We start from the raw sequence: 17456 nt of genomic DNA, 5'->3' as shown, positions 1-17456 counted from the left end.
ATCTGATCAGCAGTTTGTGATTTTTTGATTTTTTATGGCCTCCTGTAGCTGCAGCTGCAAAGCTGTTACTGAGTTGCTAAATATGTCAGCTCTAGCTGCCTTTCACTTCCACACTAAAACTGAAGCTAAACGACAGACTGCAAAATCAAAACCTTTTATTTGTCCTCAACATCGTGAGCACACAAAGGAGCCTGACAACACAGATGTTAAGATACACAAGAGAAGTTTTTACAGCCAGTAAATTTAACTGCAACTTTTTGCAGAAGTTCAAAGACGGTGCAGGGGTAGTAATGTTGTATAAGTGGCTGCGGGATGTCACTGCAGCTGTGACACTGCAGCAAAAGATCATCAACATCTTTTGCTGATTAATATTCCTCCAGCCAGCTTTTACTTGACTTAACTTTTATCTTTAAAACTTTTTTTAAAGATGATGAGAAACAGGTGATTATGCACCATTTGATATGTGGTAACAGTCAACAGTGTTGTAATGAAATACTCATTAAGGTTGCATGTATCATGTTCAGTTTTGAGCCACAGAGAGCAAATAGCATGCGCTTGTGAGCAATACTTGTAACAAAACCACGAGTCTCCGTGCAGTCACCAAAAACAGGGTTTGCCTCTTCAGTTTCAGCATGGCCACGTGACTTCCTGCTGGCTTCTGCAGTTCACTCGGCAGCAACACAGCACACAACAGGCTTCCTCAGTTTTTTAATCAGACTCGGGCTGTGACCGCGCAGTCACAGAAATCCTCAGGTGATTAAAGCGGGTCCAACTTTCCCACAGCTTTCTGTCCGGGGAGATCTGAGGATCACAGAGGGACAAGATGTTGAGGCGAAGGCCATCAAATGCCTCAGAGAAGGAGCAGGTGCAGAAGAAGAAGGTGAGTTTTTTTGGTTGCTGTAATTCTTTGTTTTGATGTGTCTGTGCAGCTACACTTAGAAATGCTTATATTAAACAGAAAGTCATAGTTTTTATATTTGTTACTTTTTGTAGACTTTTGTTGCCACACACACTTGTTTGCACTTCGACATCAGCTGTCTTCTTTGTGTGCACATCTTTTCAACACAGGATGTCAGCTTAGGTTAGTTCAGACCTTTGCGGTTAAGCTGAACGCACACGAACACAGACAACACTTGAGGTTCAGCAGCAGCTTTTTGCCTAAAGCAGAATATTTCCTACCTTTTCTAACTACCGTTTTGGCTGCAGCCTCGGTACATTTTTAGAAAAGTAAAGTTCCTCTATTCTGGCAGGGTGAATCATTGCTGCAGATGTAGTTTGAGTCAGAGAAGGCTTTGTGGCTTCTGCTGACTTTGTCTTCAGCTGCTATCAAGATAGTGAACCTCCTACACTTGACACCAGTGCTCTTATTTTCCATCCAGCTCTCCACCCGCGGTCGTTTTCACGCCATGTCATTACACAACTCGCTGCGTTTGTTCTTCTCATGTCACTGCTGCGGTTGTCGGCTTTAATAGAAGATTGATTTAGCTGAAAGGTCTGTGGCTGTTAAATAAAAACTGAGGATGGGAAAAGAAACATTTGCCACCAGAACTTGTCATATTAAATGTCACTGAGGCCCAAGACTGCTGAAGGTTAAGCTTTGGTGGTTAAACTTTACAAGGTAGACCGTAAGCCACCGGTGCTGGCTGGATGTCTGCAATGATTGGCTGGCAGCAGTTGCTAAAGCTTTGCCAGTTTCCTGTGGTTTGAGCAGAGAGAGAAGGATGAGCTGCGATAAGATGTTGCACGGCGGCGTGGTTAAATGGAAAATTAGACAAAAAGTTTCCACAACAGCTACAAGAAAGTCTAAATCTGGAAAATATGCAAAAAAATGAGTCAAATTTGTCTCTTTTGCTCAAAATTACTAGAGCTTTGCCTTTCTGGTGTTTGAACTAAAAAAGAATTAAAAAAACCAATGTTGTTGAGAGGATGAAATCATGTTCTTGTATATATTTTAGCTTTGGTGCTCCTGTCCTTCCCCCAAGGTCTTGTGTATGCCACTTTTGAAAACACGAGCTATTTATTGCAGAAACCCTAATGAATCTAGCCGCACATCATTTCCTTTGTGTTTCCTGCTAAACAGCTGCAATACCTTTGTAAAACCTTATCAGATGCAGCCACATCACCGTGCAGACGTTCAATTAGCCGTGACTTCAACTTCAATAACAGTGTGTGGAGAAACACTGGCACACATTACTTCTAAGAAACCCCTTCTGTTCACAAATTTGAGGAGATAAGATCGTACTGTGTGCACGACCGCAAGTTCAGCATTATCAGTTATTCCACAGAAAACCACTGAACAACTGTGTGATCCTCTTTGCTGTTCATGAGTTCATGATATTTAAGTGCAATGCACATTTTGTTTGCAGCTCACCCTGCAGAGGTCCAGCAGCTTCAAGGATTTCATGAAGCCCAAGCCTACCTCTCCTGTTGTGTCAGAGAAGGAGTTCAGCTTGGAGGAGAATGTAAGTTTCTTCCCTGGGATTTGCCCAAAACAAGCAAAATATACAAAACATCAGTTTATAAAAGTAAAAATACCTATTTTATCTCTTCTTTTAACTTCCTGAATAGCAGTTCCTCCAGATATTTTGTTACATTGTTCCTCGTCTCTCGTACTGTGGCCTTCTCTAAATAACGCATCCACCAGAGGTCAAGTGGAAGCTTTTTTTAAGTTATGACTGTTACAGAAGTGCCCAGTTGGTGCTTCCTGATTTACACGTGTGAACAAATGATAACACTTTTAAAATTAACAGAATATATTAATAATTTCCCAGCAACATTCAGGTTACTGAGTGGAAGTTAGAGAGAAATGATTACAGAGGAAGTAAGAATGAGAAGCATTGCACAGAGCCCCAGATGACAACAGCATGCAGACAGGATGTCCTCCGGTCTAGTCAAGCAGAGAGCCTCTCCGTCCGAAAATCATAAATGGTATTCCCCCGAAGAGTGTATCCATTTAAATTTGGCCTTATTATTTTTCATTTACGTCAACTCTGAGCTTAAAACTTTCTGCTGAGAATTCATCTGTTACACCCCTGTCAGCGGTCTCTGCAGACGTGGGTTTGCCATTGTCATTGTGGTTACTGAATGTTTACACTGCCGATAAACGGCAGCGTTTCTTCATGATAGTGTTTCATTAAGAATAAGTGCACGACAAGCTTTGAGGGCTTCTCCAGGGCCAAATTATTTCATATTTGTACCAAAATTGGCTTCAAATCAAGACATTTCTCACTGAATATGAGGGAATGGAGCTAAATGGACAAACTTGTGGTTAGTTTGCAAATCTAGTATTGATTTTTAAATCAGGGAAGCCAAGCTTGACCCCCCAAAATTCTGTTAATATCAGCTGACTAAAGTGTTGTATAGGTTATGCCAAATACAAAGATAATTACCAATCAGCACATCACTAATAAATACACTAAAGTCTGCAAAAATATCAAAACATCATCAAATAAACAATAATACAAATAAATAAGACCGCATGATAAAACCCAGGAAACCTGCTCAACTACTACACGACTCAACTTTGAGCGTGGATCTAGAAACTTCTAAAAGCAGCTGGTTTACAGACCAGGTTAAGTAGGATGGCACAAAACCACTCGGGCTCATGAAAGCAAATAGTAAAATTTTAAACTGGATCCTGCAATGGACTAGGAGCCAGTGCAGGGAGGCCAGTACAGGTGTGATGTGATCGCACTGTTTCTTTCCTGAGAAACGACGAGCTTCTGTGTTTTGTACACCCTGCAGGTGATAAAGTAACGATTGGTGAAGAAATAGAAATAATTACAACAGTTTAATCAGGAGGTAATGTGGACAGATGGTAGACTTCATTGAAAAAAGCTTGTCTTAATACGACATGCTTCAAAACTACACCTGAGTAGCAGAACCAAAACAGAAACCTGTGGGTATTATTAGTAGAAGGTTATGGTGGTTGAACGTGACCACTAACCAGGTGGGTGCTGTTAGGAATTCTCTGCTGCTGCTCTTCATAACTCACCTGACAAATCTATTTTACCTACAGCAATTTAAGGATAAAACTGCATCTGTTGTCTTGATGTATTCTGTCTATTTGGCACTCTTTTTAATACTTAATGTTAAGTTTTTGGGCTACAGCTCTTGACTAATTCACAAGCGCCCACTGTTGCTTTTTAGGATCTGCATGATACTAATAATCACTGTGATTAAGCTATGTGCCCGTCTCTGCTGTTAACTACCTCAAAAGCCTGAAAACGACATTTTTAGATGTCAGTAATAAGCACGCAATTTCACACAGTTTGTCTGCAGATGGAGTCTGGTAACACTCTCTAAAACTGTGTGTCTGTGTGTGCGTGTTCGTGCTACAGAGAGACAGAGAAATACTTTGTGGATGGCAGTAACATGTGCGCACGCAAACCCCATTACCACAAACGCTCTTCTTAGTCTGTGAGAAAATTTTTATGACCTGGCTTCCATGCCACCGAGGAAATTCATGTCAGTGGCTTAGATTTGAATTTTTTTTTACTACTCTCAACCTTAATTCCAGTGACTTTAAATAACACTGAAAACTCATCTGGTGGTTTTCCCTTTTCTCCTTTTCTCCAGGTAGCAGATGGTGTGACTGCAGAGGAAGCAGTGAAAAGTGGCAGCAAACTGGGGAAGAAGTGGCGCAATGTCATTTCACGCACCATGACCCGCAAAACGTCCAAGATGGTGCAGAAGGCTTTAGCTGAAGAAGGGGTAAAGACTGTTTAAGTTTCACAAAGTAATCCAAAGGTTAACACGTGATGCATACCTAAAAAAAAAAAAAAAAAGGAAAAAAAAAGTTCACACTACTACAAACTTGAATCTGTCTCCACCTTGTGGAGAAATCCATGTACTGCAGAGGGGTTTATTCTTTTACCTTGCACAAAAACTTGCATGCAACGTTTTCTAGATTTAACTAAAATACAGCATACTGCAGAATTTAATGTTACAGTTCAGCCAGTGCTGTGCACTCTTCTTGTAATCAAGTATTTTAGATTTGTGGGGATGCTGATGTTTGGGTAAAGAGCCTGAATAAACCCTCTTCCACTGCTTCTGCTTTTTCATGTCTATCTCCTACCAAAGTTTGGTATAATGCTCACTCAGTTCAGAGCTTTAAATTTAGCAGACTGCCACCAATCTGTCATTTAAAGGTTAATGTCTGTTAGCACAAAGACAAGCCAGACCGTGTTTTTAAAGAAGAATTCACTTTTCTGCAAATCAATGACAGATGCCTAAAAGTATTTTCCAAGGTAATGAAACAAGTTTGAGACAAAGATAATGAGACACTTCTTTGACTTTTTTATTATGTATGGGAGGTAAATGTGAACTGACCTCTGACTTGCACTGTTGTCCCCAGGGGGAGAGTGGTGAAGAGCTGTCTCCTGTCCCTTCCGACTGGCTTCCAGATCTGAGTGCAGGCCAGAGGACGTCGGTGTGCTCCACAGGCTCGGAGGACACCATGCCCAGCCCCATCAGCCGCCAGCTCTCTGGCAGTAAGTGTGAAAAAAAATCACTACTTCAGGCTGTGTGAGAGGAACAGGAGGTCCGACTACACAGATGTGACAGACTGCGTGTGGCCCAAGGATACACTGAATACTTTTTTAGGGTGATATTAATTTTCTTTTAACAGCAAGACAATAATTATAATGATAAACTAGATTCTTGACTATCGAATTCTTTAAAGGAAGGATTTTTACTCAAGTAAAAACAGGAAAGGCTCTCCTCCCCTAAAAGTGTATTTTAATTTTAGATTTAAAGGAGGTCACTGACTCAGTCGACCTGATTTCCTCGGTCAGATGCATAGAGAGTCTTCGGCATTATAGCTGTTAAAACAGTGTTAAAATGTTAGACCAGGCTTAACTTTGCTGTTGGAGTAATTTAACAGAGGTAGAAAAGTTTCCCAAACAGGTGCTACTCAATCCCAAAGCTAAACTAAATTGTGAGTGCCACCGCTTTTCTTAATTTACACAATTTAAGGGATTTCATAATTACTTAACAAGCAAACGATGCCTAGTTTGATCCCAAGAGGCGAACCCAATCCTTATGAGGTTGCGTTAGGAAGGGTATAAAAAATCTGCCAAATCAAACATACGGAGCTACCCGCTGTGGCAAAACCACAGGGAGCGACTGAAAGTAGCAAGTTGATCATTTTACAGATGACTGAAAAGGGAAGTTTTCCCAGTAAAATGTTCTTGTAACTGTTCAAGTCTTCAAAAGGCCGTGTTTCCCACTGGAGGAAAAGTGCTTTGACTTAATTATCCAGCATTCATAGTTAATAAGTCCAACCTAATATTATATATTTATGTTATAAATGCTATTTAGAGGTCTGACATCTTTGTAAAATGCCATATTACTTTAATAAAAGCCTGAAAACCCCTTTTATATTGTACAAAGGCCCAGTGTCCCATCAGCATGATTCCTGGAGTCATACAGGGATGTTTACAGTGTGTTTAAACCTCTGGGGCAGAGGCGAAGGCCTCAGGATGAATCTGACCCAGCTTCTTATCTGTCCTCCTCAGACAGCGACAGACAGAGCCTGGACAGTGGATATAGCCAGAGGGACAGCATGCGACTGGAGGAGAACGGCATTGCTTACAACGGCCCGTTCTGCGGCCGCGCTGTGGTCCACACCGACTTCACCCCCAGCCCCTACGATGTGGATTCGCTAAAACTCCAAGTGAGTCTCGGAGGGGGGAGTCTTCCTCACTGGCTGCGATTTGGCCTCGTTTGCTGTCTCACTGAGGCGTCCTCCAGGGAGCTTGTTAGCTGTGTAAAAGAAGACCGGTCATTTTGATTATCATCCGTGAAGGAAGAGTTTAATCTACAAGACCCTCCATTACTGGTTACCCCCTTTGATAAAATATCATTTCAGTGCAGTTTATACAATGATGTGTGATCAGAAAAGTCTGCTTGACGGGGTTCTTAAAATATTTATAAACTCATATTTTCAAAGCTTTTACACTGGTGATCATTATCTTAAATCACTGGATAGATTTTTGATCAGATATTGAGCGAAACTTTGAGATGATCGTAGACTTTAATTTAAACTCATAATTCTGTCTTTTGTGAGTTTCTTTTATCTCCTGTCAGGCTGCCAGTATTAATGCTCTCTCTTTTCATAGAAAGGGGACATCATCCACATCATCGAGAAGCCCCCCGTGGGCACCTGGACCGGGAAGCTCAACAACAAGGTGGGCTCCTTTAAGTTCATTTATGTGAACCTCCTGCCCGACGAAAGCCCCCCGACCAGGAGGAAACGCTGCAGCAGAAAAGCCAACCGAGCCAAATCCAAACCCAAATCCCTGGAGGAAGTCCTGGACAGCATCGGCCTGATGGTGAGGGAAACTGCAGAGCAACTGTTGCGATGGTCACCTCTGTCTGATCGCAGAGATGTAAACCTTATTCTCTCTCATGTTGCAGGAGCTGAGTTCTTTGCTGTCCATGCATGGTTTCCAGACTCTGGAGGACTTTGCAGGGCTGAAGGAGTCTCACCTGAATGAGCTGAACATCACAGACCCAGAGCAGCGCTCCAAGATCCTGAACGCCACTGAGCTGTTGAGAGACTGTAAGTTTATACACTGTGATGCTGCAAAGCTCATAATATCTAATCAAAGGATGCTGATTTCAGGAGCACTTTGTCATTTTTTTATGCTTCAACTACACAATCAGGTGCACTTCATGGCTCACGTTGTGTTATCAGTGCTTCGTCTTAATATCTTGGCTCATCTTTGCTGCAGAAGGACAGTTTGTGAATTTAAACTTTCTTTAAAATTCACTCAAAACCATTTCATATGAATCAGTATCTACTTCCCCAAAACCGCAATAACCTTTATTTGTATTATTTTGACCACAGTGATGACTGTCCATGATTCCTTACTATTAGAGTCGTTGCTCATTGAAACCACTGAAAGTAATTTAACCTGCAGCATATTAACTTATAGCTGGAGTTAATTTTCATACACACTACAATCACTTTGGTGAGATGTGAACGGATGGAAGTGATTATCTGTGCTGAGAAACCTGCAAGTGTTTCTTGAATCTGCAGCTGTTTGAGCATTAAATACTAGTAGTTTTGTCTCTTTTTTTAGCCATCTGACCCACAGATTTACTGTTTTGGTTCACTCTCTGCTGTCCCACCGTATTTATGCACTAACACAGCAGCAAATAACAGTCAGCTGCCTGCATGTAGTGGATTTCCCTCAGGAGGTTTGAGAGAACATAAACAACGCTGAACAGGAGTGAGCTAGGATTTAGATTCACCAGGTGAACACAAAGTGACTCCGGATGAATGATTGTGTTGTTCCTTTACTGCTGGATGCTGAGCGAGATGAAAGGACCTGTCAGAGTTCAGGAAGAATAAAAAGGATTGGCGTAAACCTCTATATATTAAACTGTGATTGTTTTTGTGCTTGTGTAGCTGAAGAAGAGTTAGAGCCAGAAGAGGAGGAGGGGGAGAAGGAGAAGGAGGAAACATCTGGGGAGGACGCCAAGGAGCCGCGGGATTCGGGTTGTTTTGAGAGCTCAGAGAATCTTGAGAGTGTACGCGAGGAGCCAAAGATGGAGGAAGAGGTAGAGAACCATGAGCCGGAGTCCGAGCAGCCACAAGAGAGCCAGACGGAGCAGCTGGAGAATGTGCAGGAGCAGCTGGAGGGGCTGACAGTGGACGAAGGATCCTGAGACGTGATGGACAACTTGTCAAACTTCTCTTACTCCTGGTCCTCTGGGTTTCTGTGGATGCAGATTTAATCCCACTGAAATATCTCTTCATGGTAGAAGAGCAGACTGTATGAACACAATAGTCACATAGCCATGGACTGTTGAGCAAGTGGCACAGTTTTGGTTGTTTCATCTGTCCTAGCTGGACACATTATTTTAAATGAATGTTTTTTTGTATTGTGTTGTTTGATTTATAAAGTTGTTTGTCATCATTTATCATAATGTATCTGAGCGTAATGGTACATATTAAAACCATTTTCATGGGACGTAGTCTCTGAGACTACGTCTAAGAATGTAAAATACTTAAATGTAACTTGAATACAACTGCTGCAAGTTATAATGTATATTACAGCAGTTTTTTCATGCTATTAGGATGCAGTGTTGTAAATATAAAAAAATTAAAGAAAATTTGTCATCAAGATGTGGATTCTGTAAGCTGTTAATTGCTACTGTTTCACATTTGTTTTCAATAGCTGTCTGTGAGTCTGTCAGCGCACACACTGTATCCAGAGGCTTTTGCAAAGTTATCATCATTTCATCATTTGTGAAGCAAATAGTTTCGCTTGCCATGTTTCAATTTAATTTTCAATTTTAATGTTTACTTTCTTTTTTTTTAAAACATTTGGTTTTACTTTTAGTTATCCGATTAGTTTGTATTAGTTTTATTGTAATAGGCACTCACATAAAAGTACAAGTTTCAGGTTGGACTCTCTTTTGCTTTCAGAGCTGCTTTCATTCTTGAAGCCACAGATTCAGCAAAGTGTTGGAAACATTCGTCACAGGTTTTGATGCGTACTGACACGATAGCACCAGAGAGTTGCTGCAGATTTCCTGGCTGCACATCCATGATGCGAATCTCTTGTTCCGCTACATCCCAAAGGTATTGTGTTGGATTGTGATCTTGTGACATCACCACCAGCAGCCTGAACCGTTGATGCGTGGCAGGATGGATGCATGCCTTCATGCTGTTCATGCGAAATGCTGATGCTGTCATCCAAACATTGCAGGAGAAATTGAAACTCGTCACCCAGGCAACATCTTGAGCCCATATGAATTGTAGTCTGATAAGAGTTACACCTGGTGTGGTCTTCTGCTGCTGGATCTCCTTCAACATGCTCACATTTTGGTTGAAACAACTGGTTGCAACTGATTATAGTTTTCTATCAACTATAAGCAGCGTGGCCAATCTTCTCTGGCATCAACAAACAAACCCTTTTTAAGCTCAGAAAACTGACGCTTGTCTTTTTTCAGACCATTCTCTGTGAATCCTGGAGATGATTCTGAAATACTCGGACCAGCCTGACTGCTGCCAACAACCATGCAGCATTCAAAGTCACTCAAATCACCTCTCTTCCTGATTCTGATGCAGCTTTTGAACTTATTTTCATGTGATTGAAACAGGTGTGCCTAATAATGTTGCTGGTGAGTCTATCTGAGTTATAGATGGTAGTATAATAGTATCCTGCAATATAGATTAGTATATAGATGGTATTTGTTTAATAAGTTGGACGATGGAGCAGCTACACTACTGATGCCTTTTATTTGTATTTCATTTATTCAAATTTATTTTCTCACCTTCAGTTTTACTTTTAGCTTAGGTTGAATTAACTGTGATAACCTTGATGCCCCCCCGTGCGGTTGTCATGACTTCCACAGCGGATATCTCCGTGACTCCAGCAGCTTCCAGATGTGGAAATAAACTGAGCGTGGGTTATCAACTTCCTCAGAGGTTTTATCTGTGCTGACAGAAGGTAGGATGTAGATGTTTGGACTTCAGGGCCATACTGCGAGGTGACGGTGAGGTCGGTTTCTTTTTTTTAGCGCTCAGAACAGTTTTCGGATTTAAGCTTAGAGTTAAAATAAATCCACAATTCGCAGCAAACCCTGCCATTAGAACATGAGAGCCATGGCTTCTCTTTAGATGAGCGATTTGCCTGATCAGCAAATCATTTCTTGTGAATCACTGAATCTAAAAAATGCAAAGTGGAGACAATAATCCACCAAAACAGTGACGGCAAAGAGATGGTATGCAGTTGTTCAAAAAGGGCTGTTTTTGTAGAATATTTGTCCGTTTAATGAAAGTCTGCACAATTTCACCTCCCTGCAATGAATATTTTTTGTGTTACACACCTTAAATTATGTAGAGGAAGGCTGAAGATTTGCATCTCTTGATTTTAGCCGTCATAGCTAAAAAGTACATGGGATAGTCACATGAAATTCTATGGCTGCTAAAATATATTTAGCAAATAAATTTCAGTCACACTCAAAATGACACAGCAAGAGTTTTTTCATTATTAGGACTATATCAGTTTTTCAGCAGTAAAACACGCCAAATTCAATGTTTATAATGTAATAGAGACACTTGTTTCTGTTACTGTTTCTGCCCTCCATGTTTTATCCGTTTCGTGATAATTCAGTGAAAAAATATCTCAAAAAGTGTGATTTGGGTAAATCTTAAAGGATCATATCTGCCTGTGGGATAAACACGATTTATTTTTCCCACATTTTGGTCTTCTAGCTGTGAGTCCTTGTGTGAAAACCATTTTCTCGTATGTTTTATACATAGCATATACATCTGTGGGAGTTTACACCCACGCTGGCAGCTCTGTGCGGCTGCTCAGCTGAGGAAAAGGACAAAGTTTAATCTAGTCATGCTGTAGTTTGGTGTGCAGCACATCTGCTATTTGATCTTTATATGAAAAGTGAAACACTAGTTCTAAATGATGAGGACACAATTTAAACTGTGTATGAAGCAACAGATATTACCACACTGCATGTGAATAAGAAACTACAACATCTAAATATCTGTGTAGGTTCTCAGGCTGTCCAAATGGAAACGTGCACAGATGTATCTGTGGGACCATAAATTATGCTTGAGGACACAAAAAACATGAATAGCTTTTGCTCACATTTGTTATGTGTAATTATTTATTTACTCATTTATTACTTGTTATTTTCTAACTTGTGCCTGATTCTGATTGGCTGTTGTGTTTGTGCTCGTCCAGACTGATTTGTTCAGTTTAATTCAGGTTTATTTATATAGTGCCAAATCACAAAGGTTGCTTCAAAGTACTTTATATTGCTAGCTAAATGCCCTACAGTAATTTGAGCAAAGCTCGGGCAATCTGACGACTCCCTATGAGCAAGCATTTTGTGATGGTGGGAAGTAAAAACTCCCTTGTAAGAGGAACAAACCTCCAGCAGAACCAGGCTCAGGAAGGGATGGTCATCGGTTGTGACCAGTTTGGGGAAAGAGAAGAGAAAAGCACACAGGAAGATGGGACAAAACACCTACTGTTGCAGAAAGAAGACAGCATTTAACTATGTCATTAAATTTAAAATCAAATTAAATAAAAACCAATAACTGTGACACACTGCAGTGGCAGATAAACAGATGGGAAGTGAAAAGTGGTGAGTGGAGTCAGGGAGTCACATGAAGAGTCTATAGCATAACTAAGTGATGTTCAGGGTCACTTGATCCAGCCCTGACTGTTAGCCTCAAAGAGAAAAGTTTGTGTTTAACCTTTAAAGCGGAAACATGTCTGTCTCATGTCTGTTTGTTCAAAATCCAAACTGAGAGCTGGTTCCACAGTAGAGGGGCTGATAGCTGAAGCCTCTGACTCCTATTCTACTTTTACAAACTCTGGGAGATGTAAGTAAAGTAAGCATATTGGGATAAAGTACTTCATAAACAGTAAGCGTGGCGTAAATTCCAGATCATAAAAATGAAGCCACAAAGAGATGCAATAATCACGCATTTTATCGGACAGGTCACTAGATGGCGATATCTTTGGTTCAGCTCTATAAATGATAACTTTCTGATTTGACCCCAACAACGTCAGCTAACAACTTCAATTAGAAGTCATTAGCCAATGAGTGGGAACAATGAGCAAGCTCTGGCCGGTCCTCCTCGTCACATCCTGTTTTTTTGAAACCAAGATGGCAAAGATGGAAACGCTGCTCTTGACTTTTCCAAACTGGCCTACTTTCATTTTTTATTATACCATCTGTGACTGCCAACAGCTTGCAGATTGCACTCTTCAATTCAATTCAGTTCAATTCAATTTTATTTATATAGCGCCAAATCACAACAAAAGTCGCCTCAAGGTGCTTCATAGGTACAGAGAAAAACCCAACAATCATATGACCCCCTATGAGCAAGCACTTTGGCGACAGTGGGAAGGAAAAACTCCCTTTTAACAGGAAGAAACCTCCGGCAGAACCAGGCCTCAGGGAGGGGCGGGTCCATCTGCTGTGATTGGTTAGAGTGAGAGAAGGAAGACAGGATAAAAGACATGCTGTGGACAAACGGTGCAACAATAACATTCACAGCAAGCTAAAATTTTGAATCATCTCAAAATGTATTAGTTAATAGTGAATTTTTTTTTTTTACATAAACTGAAATTATGACTTATGATGCCAATTTATTTATTTCAGTGATATAAACAAGCTTCCATGAAAGGGTGTTTTTCCCCATCTGTTCTCTTTTTTTGTGTTAACCGTTCTCTTCCATGATTCAGCGGTTTGTGATTACCCTGCATATCAAACAAATCTCCCGCTGAATGCTTTTTAAATAAGAACAACTGAGCAGCCTCCCACTGACAGAAGAAAACGTTAACAAAGTTATAATAAGACAACATGTTTGTTTTTTTTATTTACCAGACACAATGATCATGTAAAAAGAAGTGAATAAATTGAATGAAATACATATATCACAGTGTTGATAACAAACAAAGTGGACATAAATAAGTGTTCCATCAACGGTATAGTACTGTATCTGTATACATAATGCAATGTAATAATCAGATCAGAGCATTCACGTCTGATCCTGCTTTGAAAACAGGAATAAATACAAGAGCTCGGCCTCTCTGTGGTCTGCAGACTTTCAGCTAAACCTTAAATTTCATCCTCCCTTTGAACATCACGAGCTTCCCTTTTTTTTCCCCCCTTCTCAAAAATCGAACATCATACATTCTTGCTTCTCGGTGACAATTAAATACACCAAACTATCTTTAAATACTTTCCACAAGAAAGCCCACTAAGTTCAGCTTTAGTTGAAAACAAAGAAAAAAAGGTCTCGGTTTACTGTAAATTTTAGCATTTCTCTGAGTTTTCCAAACAAATACTCAGTAATTACACTTCTTTACACAACTACACACTTCACAGCATCCTCCAACAGAGACATGTCAGGGATTACCTGAGAGCAGGTAGAAAGAATTCCTCAAGAGCTGAAACAGTTAGAGAATGAACGAGTTAATGAACCGACAAAATATTGGTTGAAAAAGTTTTAATGCTTTTACCCCATCAAGTTTTTAAAGCTGTAAAGTCTGACAGTTAAATAAAAATGATGGCATGCCCCGTCCTCAATTCACCCTAAACTTTATTCTCTACCCTTGATTTTAGAGTCTGATACGGTGCTAAAACTTCTACACAAGTGTATTTCACAAACACAAACTGTCTTGCATACGGCACAATCACTAACTCTCACTATCAGCTAACATCAATTAATACAAAGGATCTGCTTGACTCCTTCTCTGATTGGTCTTTGCACAGATGCTGTACCCTCAGGCGATCGTTGTGACCAAAGCAAAATAAAAGACACGTAGGGGGGTGAGGATAAAAGTTTGTTTTTTAAAAAAAAATTCTCTGCGATAATGAGCCTGACACAGCTGGTTGCAGCGAAAGCTGCACCGGTCGTGGGCGTACTGTACAAAAAAAACTGTGCAAGTAAAAGGAGGAGAGGAGTAAGATATGAGACTTTTCTACAGAGGCAGAACACGGCAGGAAGAGAGAGGACTGGGAGGAAGATCAGGAGGAGCTCAAAGGCTGAATAATTAACTCTGGCTACACACTTCGTTCTTTCATCCTCACCCAGCAGCTGAGTTTTCAGCACATCTATCGCTGCTGAAGCAACCTGCAGTTAAAAGATGGCTTTGCTTAGTTGTTTATTTCTCACAAGCTCTTTTTCAGTGACCTGCGATATTTTAAAACGCAGCAACATAAACTCACCACAGGGCTCTGTGATCCTTTCAGCTAAATAGTGATTATTCCTTCTCAGATTTGGAAAATTCACAGTTTGTCAACAACATAAAAATTGTAGTGTTAAGTAGAAGATTCATGCTTTTTCCTTTATATCACCTCCACAGGTTAGCACTGGATTAATGATTTGAAGGGCTCCTCTGTTGGTGAACCTCAGCTGCTACAGATGGATGCAACCGTTACATTAAGGCACTGGTACTACGAGTGTCTCTACGCTCATCAGGCCTTTTCTCACATATGAGACTTTAAATGTGCGTGACTCAGTGTCATCCGTTTCAGAGCGCCGATGGCACACTACATCCTTGATTAGATAAAAAAGAAAATAACGTAAAAAATGAAAGGACAGGCGTTGGTCTGGATGAGATCACTTTGTTAAGAAAAGATGCACATCAGTGACACCAGTACTTGAATGCAGCAGTATCAGAGTACAAGGTAGACTTTGCCTGGAAGGAGCCTTAAATGAATTTCTCAGCTAAGGATTCACACGTTCTCCTGCTGCCTGGACATCAGGAGCTCCGACTGAAAGGTGAAACCCTTTATCACCACACTCTTCTCAAAGCTGCTTCTCCAGCCTTCTTGTGGTTTGCATAGGGCGTGTAATATATGCACAACATAAACCGACTGTATGTATGAAGTTGTACACATGTCCAGAAGTGATAGCTTCTGTTTTTGCCAGAGACTTGCAAGGATATTTGAACTGGCCTCTTATAATAAATGTCATTACGCTATTTTAAATATAAACATACTTGAGTACTGACAGTCAGAGGAAGCCCACGGGCGAACTGAGGGGCTGTCGAGAGCTTGGGGAGTGTCTTTTCTGCGGCACCCCAGCAGCTTTTTCCCCCCTATGCGTTTTTTTTTTTCCATGCAGTGTTCAGGAGACGGGAAGCTGCTGACTTTCCATTTAATTACTTCTCCTGCAGGAGTGAATGTCAATCAAACTCCTCTGCAGCTACCAGTGAGAAAAAGCAGGGAAGAGGAGGAGCTGCAGCAAAATCTCCGCTCTTCTGAGGGATTGATGGGCAGGAGTCGGAGAATAACTGAGTCCTCCTCACAGTAGTCAGACATTGATTATTAATGCTTCAGTTCCTGACCAGGCAGGATGCTGGAGGAGCAGCCCCGATGAGAGCCGCCCTCTAATGCAGCTAATGGGCCCTTTCCTTGGCGATGGAAGTCTCTGCATCAGTCTCGGGTGAAGCCAGGGGTGGGACTTTCGTAGCTGCAGGGTGCTCCTCTTTCGGGGAGGCGTTCTTCTCCGCAGAGGCAGCAATGCTCGGCTTGGCATCATCAGGTGTGTGCTCGTTGGGGATGAGCGGAGCTGTGGTTTTCTGTAGGGAGAGGACAATGAACATGGTCACTGAAACTGTGGGGTTTATAGCAGTGCCAATATTGCTGCAATCAGTGGTATTATCAATGCTGTAATATTATTTTGAGTTAGAATAAAGTGAGACTTGCACTTGACTTGGGTGTGCAAAAGCCTGACTGCCACCGGTTTGACAGCAACCCCCCCAAAGAAACAAAAAAAAAAAAAAAAAAAAAACCCAAACACGCCACTGCTATTAAAAGGAGCTGTTAGACTTGGGCGGCACACGGTTTTGATAGATTGAGCAATTTCGTACCAGCTATTAACTGGAATTGATGTGCAATTCTCTTCCCTAGAGGACAGCAAGCTGAAAAGATGCAGTAACGACAAACTGATCTGAATCAGATGATTAACAGGAAGAGGAACATAAAACAGGCGAATCTTTCTTTTGTTCCAGACTGGGTGGAGACAACACAGTCGCTCCTTTTATATTAGAAATTCATATACTATTATCACATTTACATTTTCTATATTAGGAAGAGATAGAGAGCTGCTAAATTAAAAAACAAAAAGATAAAACGGCGTGCTCTGAACTCATGGTTTGGACCCCACCCAACTCTGAATGCCGCCTTCATTTTGATCTGAGCTGCACACCTGCAGGTTTTGTGCCTGCATCTTGCTCAACTGTGATGCTGTGACATAAAAACACCCGCTAAAGCACTCAGAAGCCTTTGTGGTAAGACCGAGTACAACAGAGGTCGTTATTGCCATCACAACAGATTGTAATGAAGCAATAGCAGCGATACACTGAGTCATTCCATCAAAACATTGTCGGCTGACGCTCATTTCCAGTGGAAAAACGGCTAAAATCACCACTTATAGTTCAGCTCAGTGACGACAGAGTACTAAAAGGTCACGCGTTACTGATATTGTACTGACTTCCTTTGGCTCAGCTTTTAATTTTTTAAAGACTGAAGTCAAATTCAAAGTTGAAAGTTGTGTTGTTTTATTTTATTGGTACTACAGTAACAGCTTATTCTGGGCTTTGATGAACAAACGTGTGCTTCATCACATTTTCCGAACCCAGTTAAAATCAGTCAGATAATAAAATAAATGTAGAAATATCAATGTAAAACAATAAAACCTGAAAAAGCTCACAGAGAAGACACCTACCCAATGCCGTGAAGTGCTTGAGTACTGCTGGATCGTTTATTGGTTTACTTCAAGTGCAAGCTGTGGATTTCCTCTTTAGTACCATTTTTAAAACTATATAATTTATAAAAATCTCTTTGTGATTCTTCTTCCTTTGCTGGAACTAATTCCTTTATCAAAAACAATAACTTCAACAATCTTAACTTTGATTTTTGGTGTAATTTTGAATCCATCCCTCAAAGGGCTT

The 17456-nt window shown here is 40.8% G+C and overlaps 2 protein-coding genes across 3 annotated transcripts in view; one reads left to right on the top strand and one right to left on the bottom strand.

Annotated features, from left to right (window-relative positions):
* The first annotated feature begins 656 nt into the window (after positions 1–656).
* sash3 (SAM and SH3 domain containing 3) lies at positions 657–9143 on the top strand. Its single transcript, XM_080901255.1, has 8 exons — positions 657–880; positions 2367–2462; positions 4579–4713; positions 5357–5492; positions 6519–6676; positions 7122–7334; positions 7420–7564; positions 8417–9143. The coding sequence occupies exons 1-8, from the start codon at positions 824–826 to the stop codon at positions 8674–8676; spliced, it is 1200 nt and encodes a 399-aa protein (XP_080757381.1). The 5' UTR covers positions 657–823; the 3' UTR covers positions 8677–9143.
* Positions 9144–13328: 4185 nt separating this feature from the next.
* The window catches only part of zdhhc9 (zDHHC palmitoyltransferase 9), a 31928-nt gene continuing 27800 nt past the window's right edge, over positions 13329–17456 (bottom strand). Inside the window, exon 9 of one of the 2 annotated variants that reach the window (XM_080900476.1) lies at positions 13329–16082. In XM_080900476.1, the coding sequence (XP_080756602.1) occupies positions 15900–16082 (183 nt within the window). In that variant the 3' untranslated portion in view covers positions 13329–15899. The remainder of the gene's footprint in view (positions 16083–17456) is intronic. The other variant, XM_080900475.1, reaches the window with a different exon arrangement.

This window comes from Rhamphochromis sp. 'chilingali' (genome assembly GCF_963969265.1).
Source record: "Rhamphochromis sp. 'chilingali' genome assembly, chromosome: 13".
Taxonomy (NCBI): Eukaryota; Metazoa; Chordata; class Actinopteri; order Cichliformes; family Cichlidae; genus Rhamphochromis; species Rhamphochromis sp. 'chilingali'.
Note: the sequence above shows the minus strand (reverse complement) of the source record. Positions and strands in the feature narration are given on the sequence as shown.